The 23,835-nt window shown below is 40.0% G+C and overlaps 1 protein-coding gene across 1 annotated transcript in view; it reads left to right on the forward strand.

Moving 5' to 3' along the window:
* LOC111539442 (collagen alpha-4(VI) chain-like) overlaps window positions 1–23,835 on the forward strand; it is a 101,035-nt gene that overhangs the window by 71,697 nt on the left and 5,503 nt on the right. Inside the window, 9 exon segments of the mRNA XM_023207245.2 lie at window positions 445–507; window positions 1,673–1,708; window positions 3,029–3,065; window positions 5,373–5,384; window positions 5,474–5,967; window positions 16,296–16,386; window positions 19,170–19,853; window positions 21,972–22,068; window positions 22,712–22,941. Coding sequence (XP_023063013.1) covers window positions 445–507; window positions 1,673–1,708; window positions 3,029–3,065; window positions 5,373–5,384; window positions 5,474–5,967; window positions 16,296–16,386; window positions 19,170–19,853; window positions 21,972–22,068; window positions 22,712–22,941 — 1,744 coding nt within the window.

Consider the following 23,835-nt stretch of genomic DNA (forward strand, 5'->3'; position numbering starts at 1 on the left):
AAATACTTGGAAGATGAGCAGTGAACCTATGGCCACCATGTGCCTTTTCTGAAACACTAAGAATCAGAAGGTGGTAGGGAAATTTTTCCTTTTTCCTGATGATGACCTTAAAGTAGACATCCTGCATTACTTTTATTGTATAACCTCAAGACTCAACAGATTGTATTGAGTCATCTTTTAAGGCTCTATCTAGAAGTGTGTATTTGTGTGTGTATGTACACATATGCATGACTGAGATTGGGCATACAGGGGGGAATTTGGATGGTTCCCATGAAATGACCTCCCTCTCTTTCTATTCTCCATGTCTTATCCCACAGATATATAGTTTATAAACTAACTGGTCAATAGCAGACTGATTGGCATTAGGAATAATAACATATCAAAGTGGATCTGATGGTTGTAATCAAGGAGGAATCTTATTCTTCTGGCTTGGTCTTTTTTCAGGGTAATGCTGGCTTTCCTGGATTAGTTGGAACTTTAGGTTACCAAGGCCCACCAGGACAAATGGTAACATGTACTCTTCTTTTTCCTTTTGTTTTCAACTGTTGTATAAAAATAAATAAAGATTTGATAAGAAGCATCTCTTAAGAAATGAACATTTGGGACATACAGTGGGATTGACATAGAGAATGGGGCAAATTTTCCTACAGCATATTAGCTTCAAGTCGTAATGCAGTATATTTATTCAATATATATTTTTACTTGAACATGGGGAAGATATTAGAGTGGCTGGAGATTTATGAACCTGTCTAAATGAATAAAATGATTCATAAAACTCACTGGAGAGTGAGTTTATCATTGCAAACAAGATGAGCCACAATATTTATGCAAAAATCAGCAGGAAAGCCTAACAAAATACAGTATTTATATAATCTTAACTAACAATGTTGCAAGTCCATGAATATTTTTTAAATTCCCTGGAACATCATTTAATATGAAAGGAAAGACTTTGAGGCTGTGATTCTTCTGCTCTATGCCTTGTCCTAGGAGGCCAGACTATCAATCCATGAGGGATGGCACAGTAGGTCAGCCATGTATTGAACCTGGTGGTCTCAATGCAGTCTAGGGTTTACTGGAGAGGTGTGACAAAGTCAGAAAATAAGAATTTTAGTGCTAAAAGGACCATTCATGGTATTTCTACAGAAGAGGAAAGAAAGGCTGAGATGCTGAGATAATTATAGTGACCTGCCTGAGGTCACAAATTACAACCTTGTAGATTCTAAATAAGAACAATGATCTCTAGACTCCCAGAGGTTGGAGCCATGAAGCTCTAATCTGAAGGTTTCCAGAGAAGACTTCTTGTTCAGTATTAGGGCAGAAAAAGGGTGGTGCTGGATGGTCTGAAGAGAAGATAAGGGAGGAACCGAGGTCTACTTTAGAACTATTGATGAATGGTCCTGGGATCTGGGATAACCCTTTTTCTGAATGTGATCCTAAGCTGTGCTTTCAAAATGACCTGGTCCTCTAAAAGTGTTTCTGTCTAGGCCTTCTGGACTCAGAGGTCTTGAATACACCTCTTAGGCACTTCCTAAAGGAGTCAGAACTCTGGGGCTGGGAGTGAAGGATAGAAGATGGTCTATGCAGTGTGGTGGAGTTATTTTGCCAACTCTGTAGAAGAATGTGTTGGATCTCAAAATTTTGCATTTTAAACTCAAGTTTCCATTCTTTCCAGGGTATCAAGGGCCCCAAAGGTTTGGTAGAAATGACGGTAGGTGAAGATTTTAATTCCAAATGTTATTCTTTTTTTTTTTTTTTTTTTTTTTTTTGAGGTGGAATATCGCTCTGTCGCCCAGGTTGGAGTGCAGTGATGCAATCTCGGCTTATTGCAATTTCTACCTCCTGGGTTCAAGAGATTCTCCTACGTCAGCCTCCCAAGTAACTGGGACTACAGGCGTGTGCCACCATGCCTGGCTAATTTTTGTATTTTTAGTAGAGACAGGGTTTCACCATGTTGGCCAGGCTGGTCTTAAACTCCCGACCTGAAGTAATCCACTTGCTGCAGCCTCCCAAAGTGCTGGGATTTTACAGGCACGAGCCACTGTACCCAGCCAAAACTTTATTCTTCTTAGAACACAAAGCTTTCCACTGTCACAAAATAGAAATCTGTTAATCTTAAAGATTCTTTAGTTTTTTCCTCTTACAAATTCTGTTAGTACCTTAAGTTTATAGACTTTACTTTGAAATGTTATCACCAAGTCAAATAAAAATAGTAGAATGATATTTTAAATCCAGCAGGGAATTGGGATGTTTTTGAGCAACACTAGTTGATGTTAAAAAAAGAAAAGACTTTGAGGCTACTACCTTTCTGTAATATGACTTTTTGTAAAGCTCAAAAACTGCTTATAAAGTATTTATAAACCCACACACAGGCTTTTGTATAGCACAGGTTTTTGTGTTTCATGGAACACTTGAAAACAGTCTCAAAAGTTATGATAGTGTTTCATGTCCCAAGTACAAAAATACTGTTAGGCAGGGGGTGGGGGTTGTGGAGGCAACTGAGGAGCAGGAAGTGATGAGGTCTGGGATGGAGGGAAGAACAGAACAGAGAGGAAGGTATCAAAGGAACAAAGCGTAATGACTAGGTGAGGTGTTAGGAGTGCCTGTCTTGGCAGTCATTCTAAAGAAGTGATATAGGAATTGCTACTATAATATAGAGTGCCAAGAATCGAAAGCATTTCCCTGCAGAGATTCTTTGATTTCAACTTCTTCAAAATCAGGTTTGATTCCATTACTTTGTAAGGGAGATTTAAAAAATGGGTACCCCTTATCTACCTGTCTCCAAAAGTATGGGCACTATATTGCACACACATCTTTTAAATCTTTTAAAATATCGACTGGATTTGGAAATGTAATTGTAGAATAGTCTTATCTGCTCTGACAATTTTGGGGTTTTCTGTTGTAGATTAAAAAGCTTCAGATAGGCACTGATAACATCCATATGACATTCCTAAGTGACAAGTGTGAATAAAACTATGCTTCAAGTTAAATACTTTTTCCTTTTTCCTGTTTTCCCACATCTTTTTAACAGCCTTGCAAAATTGTTGATTTCACACGTGAAAACTGCCGTAAGTTGTTTTGGAAACGCCTAAAAGGAGCCAGTGGTATGAGCTGGGGATGGATTACGGATTAGGGGCATAAGTCACCTGAGGCTTTGGCTGAGGTTTGGAAGATGCCTTGTTCATTGTGAAAGGCTCTTACAAATTCACACAGTGGGCTCACTTCCCCTTTAGGTAAGTAGTCTTTCCCAACGTGGTCTCAGAAATAAAATGGATTGAAAGCATGCCATCTCAACAATGAAGAGAAGCTCCACTGAGCAGTGCTGTGCCCCAGGAGATGTTGTAACTGCACACCTGTGTGCCTACATCTCGCTGCTTCTTATCACAAAACATAGCAGAGGAGCTTTGTTCTTTTTATGTAACCCTTTTAAATAAGAGGGATCAATAGTCACCCTTTGCGAAGAAATCTGTCTTGTTTTATTTACAGTTGTGTTTGAAAAATGGAATTATGAACAATCCAATCTTAAGTAATGTTTTGTCACATTACTTAAATAAATTCCCCAAGTTGGAATTTATTTACTATGTTCAATTCATTCCAGGATATTTGTGTCCTAGGATGTGTACATTTATCTACTTAACGGCCATGGGGCGAAAACGTTGATTTGGCAAATTGCTTAGTTTGGAAGTTTGGGTTTTCTCTACAACCATCCCGCCTTTCTTACCCTAACCCTTCTATGTTCTCTCTGTTCCCATCCAGTGGCTGTTCAGGGAGATTCTGGAATTTTTTTTCCTCAGAATCATACAGAATAATATCATCAATGTGATTATGAATTAAAAGAGTGTCAGAATTAACCATATAAAAAGTTAAAACCCTTTTACACTGAGGGATGCCATGAAGTCAAAAGTAAACAGAAAAGTGGGAAAAAATAATTTGCAATATAAGCAAAGGACACACGCAAAGGGACTAACTTCCTTACTATATCATGCTGAAATACAAAAAAATTGCTACTGCTCAATCATTTTTATCTACAAACACAGACATTGCATAATGGCTAAACCTAAAAGTAAAAACAAAAAAACAAACACCACTTTTAAGTTGAAAATGGGCAAAAGACAGAAAAGAAAATATACAAATGTACAATAAACCTGTAAACATGTTCAATTTCACCAGAAGTCATAGAATACAAATTAAAACAATGAGCTACCCATTTTGTTTCTCAGATTGGAAGTGTTTTAAAAATGCCAGAAAAATCCCTATTCAGATTGAGAAATGTATAAGATTACACATTGCTGGTGTAAGTATAAATTGATACAACTTTTCTGAAGAGCAATTGGCTGGACCATGCATATAAAATCAATACTTACAGAGATTTCTATAAGGCTATGATTGGACAAATGTGCACAGATACATGTACAAGTATACTCCTCATAAAAGATCATCTATATAGTAGAATAGATGATATTGCTCTAAATTTATTGATGGAAAAAATCATTACATACTAAGTGAATAAAGATGCAAAATAAATATATCTTAAGCTCCAAGTTTTATAAAATGAAATGAAATAATTATATATTTATTATTTATATACATACATACACATGATAAATTAAGGGTAATTCTAATTTTTTTTAGTGTTTTTTGAAAATGTTACTTGTATACACACACATATAATACATATAGTTTATAATTAATATATATGTAATTTTATATGTGTATATATTATATACATGTATATAACATAGTTTCAGAATAGCTCGATGTATTTGTTAGGTTTAAGTTCAGTTGAATGTGATCTAAATCTTCAGTAACAGTGGTACAAATGTTATTTCTGAAACCGTAGGCTGGAACTAGTCAGTTCAGGTTGATATGGAGCCTGTGGTGGTTAGGGATCAGTCCCTTTATATTTTCCTGCTTTGCCATTGTGTGTATATGGGGTGTTCTATTCCCCAAATCACTTCATGGTCTGAAAATATATCAGGCTTCAGTCATCACATCTATATTTCAGCCACCAGGGAAAGGAAGGGAAAGGAGAAGAATATTTTTTCAAAGTTGTACCTATTATCTTTCTTATTCTCTATCTTTCTTATTCTCTTACGTAGAACTTGTAAGATGGCTAAGTTGGGAAATGTCTTTGTTCCAGGCATCCATAGGGCCAATCCAAAATTGGGGGTTCCATGACTATAGAAAAAAAGGGAGAATGGATTCTGGGTGACAAATAGAGGTCTCTGCCACACTCAGCAGGAGCCTGAGAAGGCCATGCTTGAATTTCTCAAAGGAGATGGTTTTTCCTATTGAAGCACACACATGGGCAAGGTGCCACTGCCTACATAAGCTAACAATGTCTTCTTTTCTCTCCGAAATAATTTCCCTTCCAGCTTGTTCAAGAGGTAAATAATATTCCTTCTTACTCACTTTAATCCTTACCTTTTTTGAGGCATTACAGAACATCTTAAATCTGTATATCTGTTGTCTCAAGGTATTTCCAAATGCCCAGTGTTCCCAACCGAAGTGGCCTTTGCCTTGGACATGTCAAATGATGTCTCCCTGTTGGATTTTGAGAGGATGAGAAACATTTTATTGTCTCTGTTGATGAAGATGGAAATAAGTGACAGTAACTGCCCAACAGGTGCCCGTGTGGCCATTGTTTCCTACAATGCCAAAACCAATTACTTGGTTCATTTCTCAGACTACAAGGAGAAGGCTGCACTCCTGGAGGCTGTCAGGAACATCCCCCTGGAGCACTCATCTGGCCGCAGGAACCTTGGGGCCACCATGAGGTTTATGGCGAGACACGTGTTCAAACGTGTACGCTCAGGTCTTCTCATGAGGAAGGTGGCTGTGTTCTTCCAGGCGGGCTGGGCCTATGATGCAGCTGCCATCAATACAGCCACACTGGAGCTTGCTGCAGCGGACATCATCTCCGTGGTCATCACCTTCACAAAGAGGCACAACCTCCCAGACACTCTGCTGGTATGTAGGGGGAACCACAAGTGGGCAGGGAGCTGGGGGCCCTAACACTTGGTTTCTACCTCTCCATCAAGGACCACATGAGGAATGAGAGGTGTTCAGGGAAAGAATTTTCCTGGAATTGATGTGTATGCCAGGAGTGAGGGCTCTCAGTATGGCCCATATACTGGTACTACTCCTAGTACCCACTGGCTATTCTTGAGCACCTATTCTGTGCTATGTGCCTCATAAATATTATCTTACTTAATGAGTCCCACAACTCTGTAATGTAGGTGTTATTGTTTATTTCCATTTCAGGGATAAGAAAACCAAGGCTTATGGAGGTTAAATATATCATCAAAGGCCAAATAGTTAGTTAGCAGCAGATATTGTCTGCCTCCAGAGCCTGTGCTTAACCACTATGCTAAACTATATCACTGGGGGTCAGAGAATATAATTTTCTTCCTTTTTAAAAACCAGAGTATAACATACATACTCATGTAACAAAGTGGACAAAGTGCAGCGATTTAAAATATACAGATGGATTAATTTTTATGTATGTTTAAATCCCTGTGACTGATACGTAGTTCAAGATATAGAACACATTCAGCATTCAGTGCCCTGTAAGTTTTCTTCAAGTTCTTTATGCAACCACATACTCCCCATGGTAACTGCTTCTCTGAGTTCTATCACAATCAAGTACTTTTTGCCTGTTCTGGACCATCATATACATTGGGTCATACAGCATGTACTTGTTTGTATCTGGCTTCTTCCAGCCGACATGGCATGTCTTCTTGTTCCTCCATGTTGTGTGTGTGGTGTGTGTGGGTAGTTTGTTCCTTATTATTCCTGTGCAGTATTCCATTGTATGTATACATAACCATTTATTTACTTAGCTATTCTCCAGACTTTACTTTCCTAATTGAAACCCATGCAACACACTTTCATGGAATATCTGGGATGATTTATCAGAATGAAGGGCGATTTTCTTCTTGAGAGATTCCAGGCTGCTTATGAATGTTAGGTTGGATTATGGGACGTTGACAATATTTCACCAGTTTTGAACTGCAGAAATTGAAATGTTATGTGGCTCAACATAATAGCTAATCAATTCAGCCCATTTAATTTTCTCTGAAGTTTCAGTGTGCAGCAAAAGTGGTAGGTGAGAGATTTTGTTGTGACAGCTTTGAATATGCGTCTAAGAATCAATAAAGTTGTGACAGCTTGCAAACTGTGGGGAATGATGGACAAAATATCTTGAGTTGAGGAAGCTAAAATGCAGAGGATGAGTTCCTTGTTCATCCTTACATCCCTGTTGCTTAGTGTGATGTCTGTACAGGGTGGGTTGGTAGGGTACATCCTCAACAACTGCTAGAATGGATTTATAAAGACAGGGTATAAACAAATAACTAATTAAATTAGAGATGCAGCTTTTGTCTTTGGTTCTTTCATCAATAATGAGGTGCCTTTGGACAAGTCTCTTCACCTTTCTTGGTCTTATTTTACTCAGCTCAAAAATGGAGAGGGGGTTGCAACTAGTTATTATCCAGGCTCCTTTCCAAGTGTAATTATCAAAGCATTTATTTCTGAGGAAGGGATTTCCTTAACCTTTGGAGGGTGACTCCTGGGGTGTGATCGCATCCCTCCAATGCTCATCAGTGCTGCTCTCTGAGAGGGGATCCTGGGCAGACAGTGTTGGGATCTTGCATATAGATGATCCTTTGTTGTGATGCTCTTGCCCTCTTAGTTGCTATAGGTTCTGAGTAAAGGGATATAATGGTATGTGAGAAGGACATGCCAGTTTGTGTACTTGAATCTCAGTTCTGTCATTTCTTTTTTCTTTTTTATTATACTTTAAGTTCTAGGGTACATGTGCAGAACGTGCAGGTTTGTTACATATGTATACATGTGCCATGTTGGTGTGCTGCACCCATTAACTCGTTATTTATATTAAGTATATCTCCTAATGCTCTCCCTCCCCCCTCCCCCACCCCACAACAGGCCCCAGTGTGTGATGTTCCCCTTCCTGTGTCCAACTGTTCTCATTTTTAAATTCCCACCTGTGAGTGAGAGCCTGTGATGTTTGGTGTTCTGTTCTTGAGACAATTGGCTGAGAATGACAGTTTCCAGCTGCATCTATGTCCCTACAAAGGACATGAACTCATCCTTTTTTATGATTGCATAGTATCCCATGGTGTATATGTGCCACATTTTCTTAATCCAGTCTGTCATTGATGGACATTTGGGTTGGTTCCAAGTCTTTGCTATTGTGAATAGTGCCACAATAAACATACGTGTGCATGTGTCTTTATAGCAGCATGACTTATAATCCTTTGGGTATATACCCAGTAATGGGATGGCTGGGTCAAATGGTATTTCTAGTTCTAGAACCTTGAGGAATTGCCACACTGTCTTCCACAATGGTTGAACTAGTTTACAGTCCCACCAGCAGTGTAAAAGTGTTCCTATTTTTCCACATCCTCTGTAGCACCTGTTGTTTCCTGACTTTTTAATGATCACCATTCTAACTGGTGTGAGATGATATCTCATTGTGGTTTTGATTTGCATTTCTCTGATGACCAGTGATGATGAGCATTTTTTCTTGTGTCTGTTGGCTGCATAAATGTCTTCTTTTGAGAAATGTCTGTTCATATCCTTTGCCCACTTTTTGATGGTTTTTTTTTTTTTGTAAATTTGTTTGAGTTCTTTGTAGATTCTGGATATTAGCCCTTTGTCAGATGAGTAGATTGCAAAAATTTCCTCCCATTCTGTAGGTTGCCTGTTCACTCTGATGGTAGTTTCTTTTGCTTTGCAGAAGCCCTTTAGTTTAATTAGATCCATTTGTCAATTTTGGCTTTTGTTGCCATTGCTTTTGGTGTTTTAGACATGAAGTCCTTGCCCATGCCAATGTCCTGAATGGTATTGCCTAGGTTTTCTTCTAGGGTTTTTATGGTTTTAGGTCTAACATTTAAGTCTCTAATCCATCTTGAATTAATTTTTGTATAAGATGTAAGGAAGGGATCCAGTTTCAGCTTTCTACATATAGCTAGCCAGTTTTCCCAGCACAATTTATTAAATAGGGAATCCTTTCCCCGTTTCTTGTTTTTGTCAGGTTTGTCAAAGATCAGATGGCTGTAGATGTGTGGTATTATTTCTGAGGGCTCTGTTCTGTTCCATTGGTCTATATCTCTGTTTTGGTCCTAGTACCATGGTGTTTTGGTTGCTGTAGCCTTGTAGTATAGTTTGAAGTCAGGTAGCGTGATGCCTCCAGCTTTGTTCTTTTGGCTTTGGATTGTCTTGGCAATGTGGGCTCTTTTTGGCTCCATATTAACTTTAAAGTAGTTTTTTTCCAATTCTGTGAAGACAGTCATTGGTAGCTTAATGGGGATGGCATTGACTCTATAAATTACTTTGGGTAGTATGGCCATTTTCACGGTATTGATTCTTCCTATCCATGAGCATGGAATGTTCTTCCATTTGTTTGTGTGCTCTTTTATTTCATTGAGCAGTGGTTTGTAGTTCTCCTTGAAGAGGTCCTTCACATCCTTTCTAAGTTGGATTCCTAGGTATTTTATTCTCTTTGAAGCAATTGTGAATGGGAGTTCACTCATGATTTGACTCTCTGTTTGTCTGTTATTGGTGTATAAGAATGCTAGTGACTTTTGCACATTGATTTTATATCTTGATACTTTGCTGAAGTTGCTTATCGGCTTAAGGAGATTTTGGGCTGAGATGATGGGGTTTTCTAAATATACAATCGTGTCATCTGCAAACAGGGACAATTTGACTTCCTCTTTTCCTAATTGAATACCCTTTATTTCTTTCTCTTGCCTGATTGCCCTGGCCAGAACTTCCAACACTATGTTGAATAGGAGTGGTGAGAGAGGGCATCCCTCTCTTGTGCCAGTTTGCAAGGGCAGTGCTTCCAGTTTTTGCCCATTCTGTATGATATTGGCTGTGGGTTTGTCATAAATAGCTCTTATTATTTTGAGGTATGTACCATCAATACCGAATTTATTGAGAGTTTTTGTCATGAAGGGCTGTTGAATTTTGTCAAAGACCTTTTCTGCATCTATTGAGATAATCATGTGGGTTCTGTCTTTGGTTCTGTTTACATGCTGGATTACATTTATTGATTTGTGTACGTATCTGCTCTTCTCTTCATTTATTGGATATATTCTTACCCCAGGATGCTGGGAGACAACTTCGTGTTCTTTAAATTTACCAGTTTACAAAGGATGTTAAATGATACTTGCCAGCTCAGCTGTAATGAGTAACCTCATTTCTGGTGACACTGGTAAGGAGAGAAACTGTGAAAATGACAACTGCATTCTCAGGACCTTTCAGAAAATCCTCATTTCTTCACAACTGGGCAGAAAATTCAGCACTTAACCTCCCCTACTCTGTTCCTCAGCCTTAGGGGAATTCAGTTAGGAGAGTGGAAATATCTTGTGGTTTTTCTTCTGAATTATCTGCCTGAAGGCTTTGTTTGATTATGTGTGGGGTTTTGTCTTTCACCTCTATGTTATTTTGATTTTCCGAATAACACCCACATGCTGCTTCTGGAAAAATGATGGTTGTTCAATTTGAAGCAATTATATAAACAGATGTCCTAACTTCCCAGTCCATTTAAACATGCTTAGAAGCTGTGGTGCATGTTGAAAAGGTTTATAAAGCCATCCATTGAGTTGTCTCAGACCTAAATAAAACTGCATTATAACATTTGAACTTTCTGTGCCTAGTACCCTTGTTAAGAAATGTCTAATTGCCTTATGTCTCAAAACAAGACTTCATTAGACCCATTTTTTTTAAAGTTAAAAAGCAGAGGATTACAAGGAAAATGCAATTTGCAATTTGTGGGCCAGGTTTCAAATTTTGTTTTTCTTTATAAAAAGTCTAGCCCATGTTCCCTTGAAACAGTGCCTAATAGCTCACATTTATTGATCTAGGCACTGTTCTAAGATCTTATTGATTCATTTAATCCTCACAGCAGTCCAATGAGATAAGTATTATGATGAGCCCATTTTTCAGATGATGAAACTGAGACACAGAGAAATTAAATAACTTGCTCAAGGTCTGGAATTCTCGTTAGCAATGGGATTTTCAATTCAAAAATCAAAAACAGGAAAAGAACAGAGACTTTAGAAGATTTAAGTTCTTTCCCTGTATTTATGCATTTTATCTTTACAATAACACAATGATACAGGTCTATGAATTGGCCCTATTTCTATTTATGTGTATTGCTCTTAAAAAAGAAGGCCAAGCAATGGAATTACAGCTATAATGGGAAGCAAAAAAAAAAAAAAAAAAAAAAAAAAATCACCTTTAGAAGATGAAAACATTAAGAGAAAGGCTAAATGAATTTTTGGGGTATTTTTTCTATAATTTCAAACTTCAGATAATTTCAGTAGGACATTCTTTTCTATTTTGGGGAGACAATAAATATATGTATTTATTTTATTTTTACAAATAATAATTGCATATAATTATGGGGTATAAAGTGATATTTTGATACATATATACATCGTGTAACAATCAAATCAGAGGAATCAACATGTCTAAAGTTGGAAACATTTCTTCTGAAGAAAGATGGTTTTGGGTTATGCAGTTAGGCCCTTGCAGAGGAGGCCTACGGCTGCTCTGTTCTCTGCTAGACTGTTAATGCCCTAAGGCCAGGACCAGCACCAAAGGAAAGAATTAGGCAATGAGGCTTCAAACCCTGGTTTTGTCCCTTATTTAATCTGGGTATGTTATTTGTCAATGGGGCCCCCTTAATTTATTCTCTGTAAAATGGGGGTAAACTCACAGGATTGTTGTGAGAATTATAAGGCATGGTACCTACAGGGATATCTGACACTTTCTATGTGTTTACTCAGTTGGGTCACTATATTACCATCTTCCTGAGTTCCGTAAGAATGCCCTTTGCCCACTATTTATTAAATCTGATAGTGAGTGCCTATGGAGTTCCAGCCACCATGCCACATGCTTTCCACGCCTTATCATCCCAACCCCTCCCTATCCAAAATGTGGTTCAGGGACCAGCAGCAGCAGCAGCATCACCCAGAATGTGATGCCTTTCCCCTGATGTAAGCAATCAGGATCTGTATTTATAACAAGAGCCCCAGATGGTTTGCCTAAATGTTAAAGTTTTAGGAGTATTGGTCTAAGCCTCATAGCTACGCTACAAGTTAATAATGATAATTGTACATTTCCCAGATATGTGAAGGCCAGAGGTGAAGTTACTTGTTCTCAGCTACACAGTCCTGAAATTTGCATTCAGATATGGCTGGTTCCTAAGTCTCACTATGCAACCTACACCCTTAACCCAATGCTGACACCTAATGTTTTCCAAGGAATCTAGGAAGAGTTGGCTGTTTCATAGCAGTCTTTGGTAGGATCATGCCAACTCGAAGGAACCGAAACTGGACTCAAGCTCCTGGGGTCAGTGATGGGTTACCTGGCTACTCTCTCACTCTGCCTCCTTCCCCCTACTTTTTCCAGTTTGCTGTCCTTGTTTCTCAAGCCCTTACTTAAACTTGATGACAGATGGTTTCTAATTTTCTCTCCTTAGGGTCCAGTTAGCTCTTCCTCTGTCCAAGGCAAATCCTCCTTTCTAGCACTTGCTTCTTTCCACTCCATTCCCATCTTTCCAAGCCAAGAGACTCCCCCAGCTCAGTCCCAGAGATCAACATTATCCCATGGCTTCTGGCAGCTTAGTACAACAGCTGATGCACTGACTTTAACCCACAGGGTTAAGTTTGAGTCAGGGATCATGGGGAGGTATTTAAATATTGAGAGTTGAAGTTTGAGAGTCATCCTTGTACTCCTTGAGAAATGTCTTTCTGACTATCAAACAAAAAAGGATGTTAATATACCCCCTTTGCCATATCCTCCCTCCTCAACATACTCCTGTCTTTAGTACACAACTAGTCCCAACAAACCACAACTGGACGTTTAGGAATGAAGTTGGTTGAGAGAATTGCTATAGGTGCTGATTCAAACTATAGTAACGTCAAACAGACCTCTTGGTTTATGTTAAAAATACTCTACTGATATTTCCTTCTCTGGTGTTGATGGGACTTTGCAGTAGGAATCATACACAGTTTTCTCCTCTCTTCTATGCTATCTCTCTGCTTGAACTTTCTCAGGAAGTATCTTGTCTATTTTGTCAGTGACAAGGACCATGCTGGCAAGTCCAAAGTCAAAGTAATTAAATGTTTATTAATAACCACTAGGTACAGATGAATCTATACTGAATCATAGCTTCCCTGTGGACTTTTATCATGCTTTTGTTTCCACAATTTTGTTTTTGCAAGAACAGTACAAATTTTAAACATGATCATAAAATTATTGTTAGAAAAGTTTTTAAAAAGATAAGTGTTCAAATTCAGTTGAATCTGGTAGTTTTCCAGCAAATATTAATGGAATAAAGATAGAAGAGTTATGTGCTCTGAGCCGCTCAAAGTGGAAAAGTTGGCACATTGTCCTGATCAAGAAGCAAATAGAGAAGGTAGTAACCTAGGACCAGGCTGTGTTGGAAAAGGGAGAGAACTCAGGGGCATTGACTCTTTCCCTAACACTCTGTTGCTGAGGAAACTGAAGCCAGAGGTTTATCCAAGGCCACATAGCCAATTATGGCAGATGAAGGACTAGCACCTAGGTTCCTGACCTCTAATCTGTTAGTGCTGCACAGAAGTTTCCCTATGAACCATCTCTAAGACAAAGGAGAATGAATTTACGCAGACTTGGGGGAATGTTCAAATTTGTTTGAAGTCTTTCATACTACTTTTAAAAGTCACCGAAATTTTGCACTTGATAATATACTTCACCCATGTGAAGTAAATTTTGCATTTTATAATATACTTCACCCATGTTTCCTGTGCTTAAAAAATAGTGTACACTAACTCAGCATTTCCCTACAACTGTTGGAGTAAAATTGATGCACCCAGAGTTATCGCAGCCACTTCATATCTCCTGACACATTGCCATGGATTCTGGGTTCAGAAGCCTTCCAGATTGCCTTGTGTGATTTCCAGTATGGCTAGCAATGTGTCATATTCCTGCCTACACTGTTTTCTCAGTCCTTGGTGATTAATTAGGTCCATTTGGCTTGGTCAGTACTCAGATCCGATAATCATGTGAAGTAGATCTGAGTGTTGGATGTTGGCAGCGCTGCATTCACTTTCCATGCCAGCTTTCTCCACGTGGTAACGAGTTCCACAGATGTGCGCCATGCAGCTGCAGGTTGGAGGTGGGTGTACGCTAAACTGTGGGAGCGAGAACATTGAGCAGAATTCCAGAGATAAGCACAGTCCGCCTCTGGGCCTTTGTACATGCTGTTCCTTCACACTAGAATGCATTTCCCTGCCTCTTTGCCAGTTAAGTATCTGACTTATTATCTCAAAAGTGCCAGATGCCATAATTTTCATTAGGTTCCCTCTGTTCCTTTCCCTTGAAGTGAATCTTCTCTTCCTGTGCTCCTAAAATATATTATTGGAGCTCTTTCTTGTCTGAAAATCATTTATCTATCTTTCTACTTGGATTTTAATCTCTTTGAAGATGTAGCCATGTCATCTTTGTATCTCCAAATGGCTTGTTAATACTTTCATGTAGTATCTGTTTCATCAGTCTTGATTGATTTGGATTTCTAAGTTAGGAAAAAGCCTAATTTAAGGTTGCTTTGGCCATATGAGGAACAAAAGAGGATGTTTTTTGCTTTTATTCTTAGGAGGCTTAGGACCGTTCCCATGGTTTTTTGTGTTACGTTAGCATAAATATTGAACTCTTCATATTTCATTTCCCACTAGGATTTTTTCTTCAAGTAAGTTGACTCTGAAAAACAATGTTTGGGATACACATTATTGTTTGTTAGAAAAGTTTTTAAAAAGATAAGTGTTCCTGAACAGCAAGAGTGAAGAGCTCTGTAATGTTAAGAAAATTTGTTTGCGAATTAACCCTTGACTATCTACCTTGCTGAGGTCTAGCCTAACATCTTCATATCCTCAGCATCTAACATCTTCACATCCTCAGCATGTTGCTACCTGGAGGAGGGCCCAGAGCCTACTTGTTCCTGCCCACACAGATGAAGGAGGAGAAGCTGACCCTCAGTGGGGCTTTTTTCCGCATGCTTTGGCAGAGAGTAGATACAAAGATGGACATGACTAAGCTCAGACATCCACCTCCTTGTAAACCACACCTCAAATCCTGAGAGAAGCATTCTGAAAGCATTTCTAGTTTCATCATGAGTTTGACATTCTGCAAATTGTCTGTATAAGTCAGGGCAGGTTAACTGTGAAACCATTCTTTTCCAAGTCTCAGTATCTTAACATAATAAGTGGTTATTTCTGCCACCTGTCGTAAGTGGATATGGGCTCTTGCATATGTTTGTGTGGGAGAAGGCATGTTTTGCTTCATGCCACTGTTTTGGGATGTGGGCTGCATCTGTCAGTGGCCCCATTATACCCTAGGGCCTCAAAGCCTTTCTCTGGATCCTCTGCACCTGACTGGCAGATGAGGGGAGAGGGAGTAATGGAGTACAGTGCATGCACTGGAAATGACATACGTCACTTCCACCTGCATCCCATTGGCTAGACCCCAGTCAGTAGGCACCACCTAACTGCAAGAGGGGTTGGGAAATATAGTCCAACTGTGCCCTAGGAAGAGGAAGGAAGGGGTTTGCTGATCATCTAACTAGTTGATCCATGGACCTTGTTGGATTTATTATTAATATTTCACTTTTAAGCATTGTTATTAGTTGTTAAATTGATCATATTTGAAAAGGCTAAGTAAAGGATGCAAACTAAGTAGAGGAGATAAATTTGTATCTCTATAAAGTCTTCCCTGATCCCTCTTCACTCTTACGTTCTGGTTGTGATATGTCTAGCTCTGACCACCAGAGCTACTGTTTCCGTTCTAATGGTATTTGACATTTATGGCTGCCCCTTTGAAGAGTCTGCCACTCAGGTCAGTAGCTCCCACCACACTGCATCCTGTGAACAATTAATAAAGATTTATGAAGTTTACAAATGATTTAACGTTGTCTCCTTACTCCCATTCTGATGCATGATGTTGGCTGAGTTTTACACATATTGGGAGCCTGAAGACCCATGATACACATAGCCCACACCAATGACAGTCCAACCTCCAGGTTAGAACTAGGGAACTAAATAGCAATAAATAATTGGAATGTATAATGCTGAGTTATTTGTGCATATATTTATATAATTATATATCCTTTAAAATCATCTTCATGTTTTTCTCATCTGAATGAGAAAACACATGAAAAAGATGGCCTGAAATTACTCCAGCTAATCATAAACTTGTGTGTGTGTGTGTGTGTGTGTTTGGATTAGATGGATGGAACCAACAGATTTTACTTGTTCATCTGGGAGACAGAGCACCAGCAGGATGTGGAGCACGTGGCCCGCTGCATTCTCTGCTATGGTAAGCCAGGAAAGCCTTTAGAACAGGATTAATTCACTGGTGGCCACAGGCTAGCTCTGCTCAGCAGATGTGTATTTACTTGGCATGTGCAGGGTTTTAAAATCTAGAGAATTTCCTATGAAGTCTGGATTTCTGGTTTTTCTTGGGAAGTCATACTTGTCTTGAGGGTCACAGACACTGCATTCCCATTAGGCACAGTCAGCAGAGCTGAGTTGGGCCTGACCTCTCTTAATGGGGTGAGGAGTCTCATAGTCCTCACCCCACCCTATCTTACTTCTGGCATGCTCTGCTCATTTATCTGTCCTGCTAGCTGCTGGGGTCGGCTGGGCTTGTGGTTCCTGCCTTAGTGCACCTTATTGTGATGGGCAGGCCACTGAACTAAGAATTAAGAGTGATGGGTTCTAGGCCTGGAACCACCATTGACCAGCAGTGGGATACTGGCCAGTCATCCAGTGTGTCTTGGTTCCCAAGCCCCATTGCTATATCCCACACCAACCTGTGCTGGAGAGAAGTTTCTGCTGAAATGCATGCATGCCCACATGTGAAGGGCTCCTGTCCACATCCATTTTACCCAGCATCAGAGTGGGTGAACTTGAGGAGATGTCATGGTTTTCTCTCCTTGATCCACACTAAGCCTAGTACTACCACAAGATACTCAGCTATGACAACTTGGTCAAGTCAAGTGTAGTAACTGCCATTTGTGAGTATGTCACAAGTGATGAACTGCTTTCACATCCATCATCTAATCTGACATATCGCTTTTTCGGGCCTCAGTTCCCTGTCCTCTAGAAACCTAAACCTAGCTAGTGTTCATCGAGGTTTTATTATGCATCAGGCATTGTTTTGAACACTTACATATATATGAACTCAGCTTTTCTTTTAAACTTCATAAACAACCTCAAAAGGAAGTACTATTATTATTGTCATCATTACCTCCATGAGTCAAATGAGAAAACTGAGGTTCTGGGGAGACTAAGTAATTTACCCAAGGTCACATGCTGAGTAAAGGAATAGACCTGGACTAAACCAGGCAGCCAGGTTGCTGAACTCTTGACTATTACCCCTGTGCTTTGCTAATGACTGAATTAGGAGTTTTTAACCTTTCTTGGTATCATAGATCCCTTCTGTATCTGGTTAAACCTATGCTCTCCTTAGAATAATGTTTTTCAATGCATAAAATAAAAAACAGAGAATTACAAAGGAAAATGATTACATTGAAATTATCAAGATACTTAAAAATTTTGATATAGTAATATATATACTTTTAAAAGTTTTATTTTTAATTGACAAATAATAATTATATAAATTTATGGGGCACAGTGATGTTTCAATGCATGTATACATTGTCGAATGATCAAATCAGGCCAATTAACATAACAATTGCTTCAAATGCTTATCATTTGTGTATGGTGAATATGTTTAAAATCCACCTTTTAAAGCTATTTTGAAATATACAATACATTATTATTGACTATAATACTATGCGGTGCAACAGACCACCAGAACCTATCCTTCTGTCTAACTTAAACTTTGTACCCTTGACTAATGTACCTCCTTTCCCCATTCACCTTCCTCCTCGCTCCCTGCACTCTATTTCTATGAGTTTGAACTTTTTACATTCCACATGCAAGTGAGATCATGCAATATTTGTCTTCCTGTACCCGGCTTATTTCACTTAGCATAATGTCCTCTACATCACAAATGTGATCCACATCACAAATGACAGAATTTCCTGCTTTTTTAAAAGTCTGAATAGTACTCTGTTGTGTATATATACCACATTCTTAACCCATTTGTCATGTGCTTCTTTATTAGCATTTTAAACAATAAGATCTAGCAGGTCTAATAACTATTATTTCAAAGTATTATTGAGTTCAAATAATACTGAGCCATTTGCAACCACTGATAAGGAAATCAGTGATTTCTATTGGTGTCGGAATCACTAGTATTATAGTTGCTTGTTGTCTTTATGCACAGTGAAAAGAAATGTTAAATTTCATTTCAATAGAGGTAGTGAAAATAAAGATGTAATTTTTTCCCATCCTCATTCACAGACACCTTGGGGGACTGTGGTTCCCAGGTTAAGAACACCTGCCCCCACCAGTTCTAAAGGAAAGATTTTGCCCCAGCAGTGGGTCCCTAACACCGTTGTTCATCAGAATACCTGCGTACACTTCAATGATAGATTCTGAACTCCCTCCCAGCACTACCAAACCAGAATCTTGGCATGGCTAGAGCCGGGGAATCTACAGTAAAAAAAAGAAAAAAAAAAATTCTACATGCCATTTTAATGCCGAACCAGCTTGAGAGCTCTAAGACTACACTATTAGCTTCTCATTTAAAATTGGCAATGTTTGATCTTTTTTTCTTAACCTTAAAAATAAGGCACTTTCATGTGGTTGTTAAGGTCTCTTCCAGTTCTAGCAATCAATGTTTTTTTACGTGGTTTCCCACTACTCTTGATTTATCTATTGTTAGATTATAATCTATTATTAGGTTACAATTATTTTCTGGAGGAGGAAATAGAGGTGATGTCTGTGAACACAGAGACTGGGAAGCCATATGGCCTAGTGGTTGAAAATATTTAGTGTGCAATCGATCTCAATTCTTCTTATGAGAAATGAGCTCATTTACAGTGCCCATTGGCTTGCCACGTCACCACAATGCCTGGAAGATAGTGCTCAGAGACAGCTGTCCTTACTGAGGGTCTGGAACTGTGTTTTACATGGAAAAGAAGGGGATGCGCGGTTTAACTCCGGCCTCTCCCTGCACTTCCTTCCTAGACAAATGCAGACCAGACCCAGAATGCCCGGCTGGCGCGCGGGGGCCCCAGCAGGTGGACGTGGACTTGGTGTTCGTGGTGGACAGCTCCTATGGAGTGGATGCCGACGTGTACCGCGGGTCTTTGAGTATAGTGGATGCCGCGCTGGAAGACCTGGAGGTGGCTGAGCAGCCGAGCGCGTCCCACCGTGGGGCGCGCGTGGCCCTGGTGACGCACACGACACCCAACTTCTGGCCTGGTGTGGGTCGCCGCCCTGTGCTCGAGGGCTTCCACCTGACCACCTTTAGCAACCGGAAGCAGATGCAGAGACATGTGCGCGAGGCTGCAGCCCACCCCTTGCAGGGAACCCCCGCCCTGGGCCACGCCCTGGAGTGGACGCTGGAGAATGTGCTCCTGGCAGCCCCTCTGCCGCGGAGGGCACAAGTCCTCTTCGCCATCGTGGCCAGCGAGACAAGTAGCTGGGACAGGGAGAAGCTGTGGACTCTGTCCCTGGAGGCCAAATGCAAGGGCATCACTCTCTTTGTGCTGGCCTTGGGTCCGAGTGTGGGGACGCATGAGCTAGCAGAGCTAGCCGAGCTAGTCAGTGCCCCCTCTGAGCAGCATCTACTGCGCCTACAAGGGGTCTCGGAGCCAGAGGTTAACTACGCTCGGGGATTCACTCGGGCCTTCCTGAACCTCCTAAAAAGTGAGCAGTCCCCGGGTACTGGGGCACCTTGGGTGGAGTGGGGAGAGGAATTTACAGAGCCTGGCATTTGGGCATGCAGGTGCCTGTTGCACATTCACTATTGCCTAATGTTTGTAGCCCAGCATCCCTGGGAAGGGCCAGGGAGCACCCCATTTTCTGAAAAGCCTGCTCTATTATTGCCCTGACATTGTGTCAAGCCTAGTGATGGTTTCTTGTCCCGAACCTCTCATTTGGTGCCTGAGAGCCTCAGACTTCCACGTAACTTTTCAATTTTCTCATTTGTCAAAATGAGAATTGCAGTATTTTCCCTAATTGTGAAGCCATATGTTCAGGGAGGGGCTTTGAAAGCACCAATATCGTACACATGTAAGGCATAGTTACTGCTATTACTATTTATTACTAGTTTCCAATAGTATTTGACAGTACTTCTCAAATTTTTACATGTATGTGAATCTCCTGGGGATCTTGTTAAAATGTAGATTGTGATATGGTAGGTCTGCGTTGGAGACAAGAGTCTGTGTTTCTTATAAGCTTGAGAGTGATATCAATGATCCTAGTTTATTTGATGTTTATTTTAAAGTAGAGGTTGACATGGCAGTGTGGAGTCAGGGATTTTCAGGGACTCACTAGAAAGTAAGGGAGACAGGACAAAAGTCTAGGGTCTTCCATCTCAGGTTGGGTGGATGAAGCCAACCGTGAAGACTAAGGGGCAAGGGCTGTGCCAATGGGTCCTAGCCGGAATTCTTTCCCATTCCTCTGCTTGAGCATCCTCACCTCCAATTAGAACTAGTGGAATTGTTATTGTTCTTTCTCTCAGAACTAGATGAATTACAGTGGCTCAAGCCTGTAATCCCAGCACTTTGGGAGGCCAAGACAGGCGGATCACGAGGTCAGGAGATCGAGACCATCCTGGCTAACATGGTGCGGTGAAACCCCATCTCTACTAAAAAATACAAAAAACTAGCCGGGCGCGGTGGCAGGCACCTGTAGTCCCAGCTACTCAGGAGGCTGAGGCAGGAGAATGCCGTGAACCCGGGAGGCCGAGCTTGCAGTGAGCTGAGATCCGGCCACTGCACTCCAGCCTGGGTGACAGAGCGAGACTCTGCCTCAAAAAAAAAAAAAAAAAAAAAAAAAAAGAACTAGATGAATTAAATTTGTGGGCAGCCAAATCTGTATCCCTAGCATAATAATGGAGATTTAGAATTGGGATGGTGAGGGTATTATCCTGGTCACATTGTTAGTAGTTTGTCTTGGGTTTCATCCTCCTGTGCATAATTCAGCTTATGTGCAGGGTGCTTTGCTATAACATGTGAAGCCTCCTTGCCCTCCTTGCTGGGAGACATTAGTTTCTCAGTTTACAGGTGGTTCTGATAGCCCATTGGGAGCCCTGAGGGACATCTGTGGCTTCATCACTACAAGAATAAAGGAGTCTGATGGATGTCTTAGAAGTACTAACACAGCATTTGTACCTCTCCAACTTGAGAGGTACAAAGATCAGTGAATTCGTTCCAGTCCTGGATCTGCCACTAGTGAACTATGTGATCCTGGAAGAGTCAATGAATGTCTCTGAACCTTAGATTTCTTACATATGTAGGGAGTGGTAACAGAAGGCTGATGGCTTAGAGATTCCTTGAAGGAGAAGCAGCCTGAAGGAATCACTTTTCTAATCTGTTTTAATTTAATTTTACTTTATTTTTTATGTTGTATTATGTTAGATTGTTATTTTTGTTATTTATTATGTTATTTTGTTATTGTATTATGTTATTTTGTTATTCTTTTAGGTTGGATTTTACTTTGCATTATTTACATAATAGGATACATTTTATGTTTTTATTTTGTTTTATTTGCTTTTACATTTACATTTATTTTATGCTTTATATGAATATATTTTATGTCTTTTTGATTTTATGTCTTCCAGGATTAAAAAAATTAATGTTTTATTTGCTTTTATTTTTATATTATGTTTTATTTCATTTTGTTTTATTTGTTATATTTTATACTTTTTTTGATTTTATATTTTGAATTTGATGTCTTTATGAATAGTATTTTTTTATGTTTATTTTATTTTAGAATTTTGTATTATTCTATATTTGACTTGGTTTTTTATTTTACTTTTAGGTGGGACAAACCAGTACCCACCCCTAGAACTCACTGAAGAATGCGGGGGCCTACACCGTGGGGACACTCTGCTGCAATTAGTCACACCTGTCAACAGGTGGGTTGAGGACAGGGTTGAGATTGGTCCATACTTCTGCCCCAAGACAGAAGAGACTTTCTCCCTAAAGACAGGTCACATACAATGCTAGTCCTCAACTTGACCTAAACCACTGGGCCTGTGGTGCTCCTGGGTTTGACAGTTCTGATATGGATTGTCTTTCTTTTCTTTTCTTCAGACAGGGTTTTGCTCTGTTGCCTAGGCTGGAGTGCAGTGGCATAACCTCAGCTCACTGCAGCCTTGACTTCCCAGGCTCAAGCAATCCTCCTGCCTTAGCCTCTCAAGTCACTTAGACTACAGGCGTATGCCAACACACCCTGCTGGTTTTGTACTTTTGTAGGGATAGTTTCACCATGTTGCCAAGGCTGGTCTTGGCATTCTACCAATTTCTACCAATTTCCATTCTACCACATCACCCCAAGCTTGAATTTCATATCCCAGAGGTAAAAATAATAATGCTAAACATATCAGTCTGATTTTTCAAACATGTCCACAAAGCTAAGAAAATAGTTAATGCAATAACACAGTCATTAGGAAATGCCCACACATAAGGCTTACAAATCACAGCAATAACAATTGGGAGTTGAGCCTCTCAGTTCTTGAGATTTTTTCATGCAGTTTGACATGGATTGTTTCTATACAGGTTGCTCGGGCACCAGTTTGGTATGTCTGGCTTGGCTGATGATTTGGAAGCATTTGAAGCAACAGGCATTTTTCTAGAAGAGAAGAGAAAAGACACGACAACATCTATAACTCAGCAAGAAGTGCTTGAAAATTATGAAAATAACAAATATGACATTGAAGAAAATGAACGAGAAACACCAGCAAAACAAAAAGAAACTGGAAAAGAAATAAATGCAGGCACTACCTATGGTAAAAACCAAACTACTTCTTGGCCCTTAAGTTGGATTAATTTTTTTCATTTTTAACTTTTTCTTTAAAAAATCCTGTGCACTGTGTTAGCATGCAATTTTTTTTATTCACTTTGCTTACAAATCCACAGGTTCATGTATGCAGCTAAAGAAAATAGCTTAAGAAGGCAAACAAAGGCTAACTTTCACCTGCTGTCAAACTGGAGCTGGATGGAAATTATTTCAGGGCATATTATGAAGGCACACTCTCTGAAGTGTCTGCAGTACCTTTGCAGAGAAGCAATGAGTTATTGCAGAAGTGGTGAAGATACTCCTGACCTTGAAATGCACCTACCTGGAGAAAAGCTCTACATTTTGGATATATCTAAAACAACTGTAGCTTCAATTTTGGATTACAGCATGCAGTAATGCAAATGCCAAGTTCCTTTTTTTTGAGGCGGAGTTTCACTCTGTCACCCAGGCCAGAGTGCAGTGGCATGATCTCGATTCATTGCAACATCTGCCTCCCAGGTTCAAGCAATTCTCCTGCCTCAGCCTCCTGAGTAGCTGGGATTACAAGAACCCAGCTAAGTCTGGCTAAGTTTTGTATTTTTAGTAGAGACGGGGTTTCACCATGTTGGCCAGGCTGGTCTCGAACTTCTCACCTCAGGTGATTCTCCCGCCTCAGCCTCCCAAAGTGCTGGGATTATTGGCACGAGCCACTGCACTCGGCCACCAAGTTACTTTTTATATGTGATCAACAAATTAAGCAGAACACTAAACACATGAGAAAGAGATGCAGGAACACTTCTCTGTGAAGTTTTGGAAAGTGATTCAAGACAGCTGAAAGCGTTTCTAGTGAGGGGTGTGGTTAGTCCTGGTGACTTTAAGGGAGAGATCATTTATCTGAGGTTTT

Source organism: Piliocolobus tephrosceles, chromosome 2, assembly GCF_002776525.5.
Source record: "Piliocolobus tephrosceles isolate RC106 chromosome 2, ASM277652v3, whole genome shotgun sequence".
Taxonomy (NCBI): domain Eukaryota; kingdom Metazoa; phylum Chordata; class Mammalia; order Primates; family Cercopithecidae; genus Piliocolobus; species Piliocolobus tephrosceles.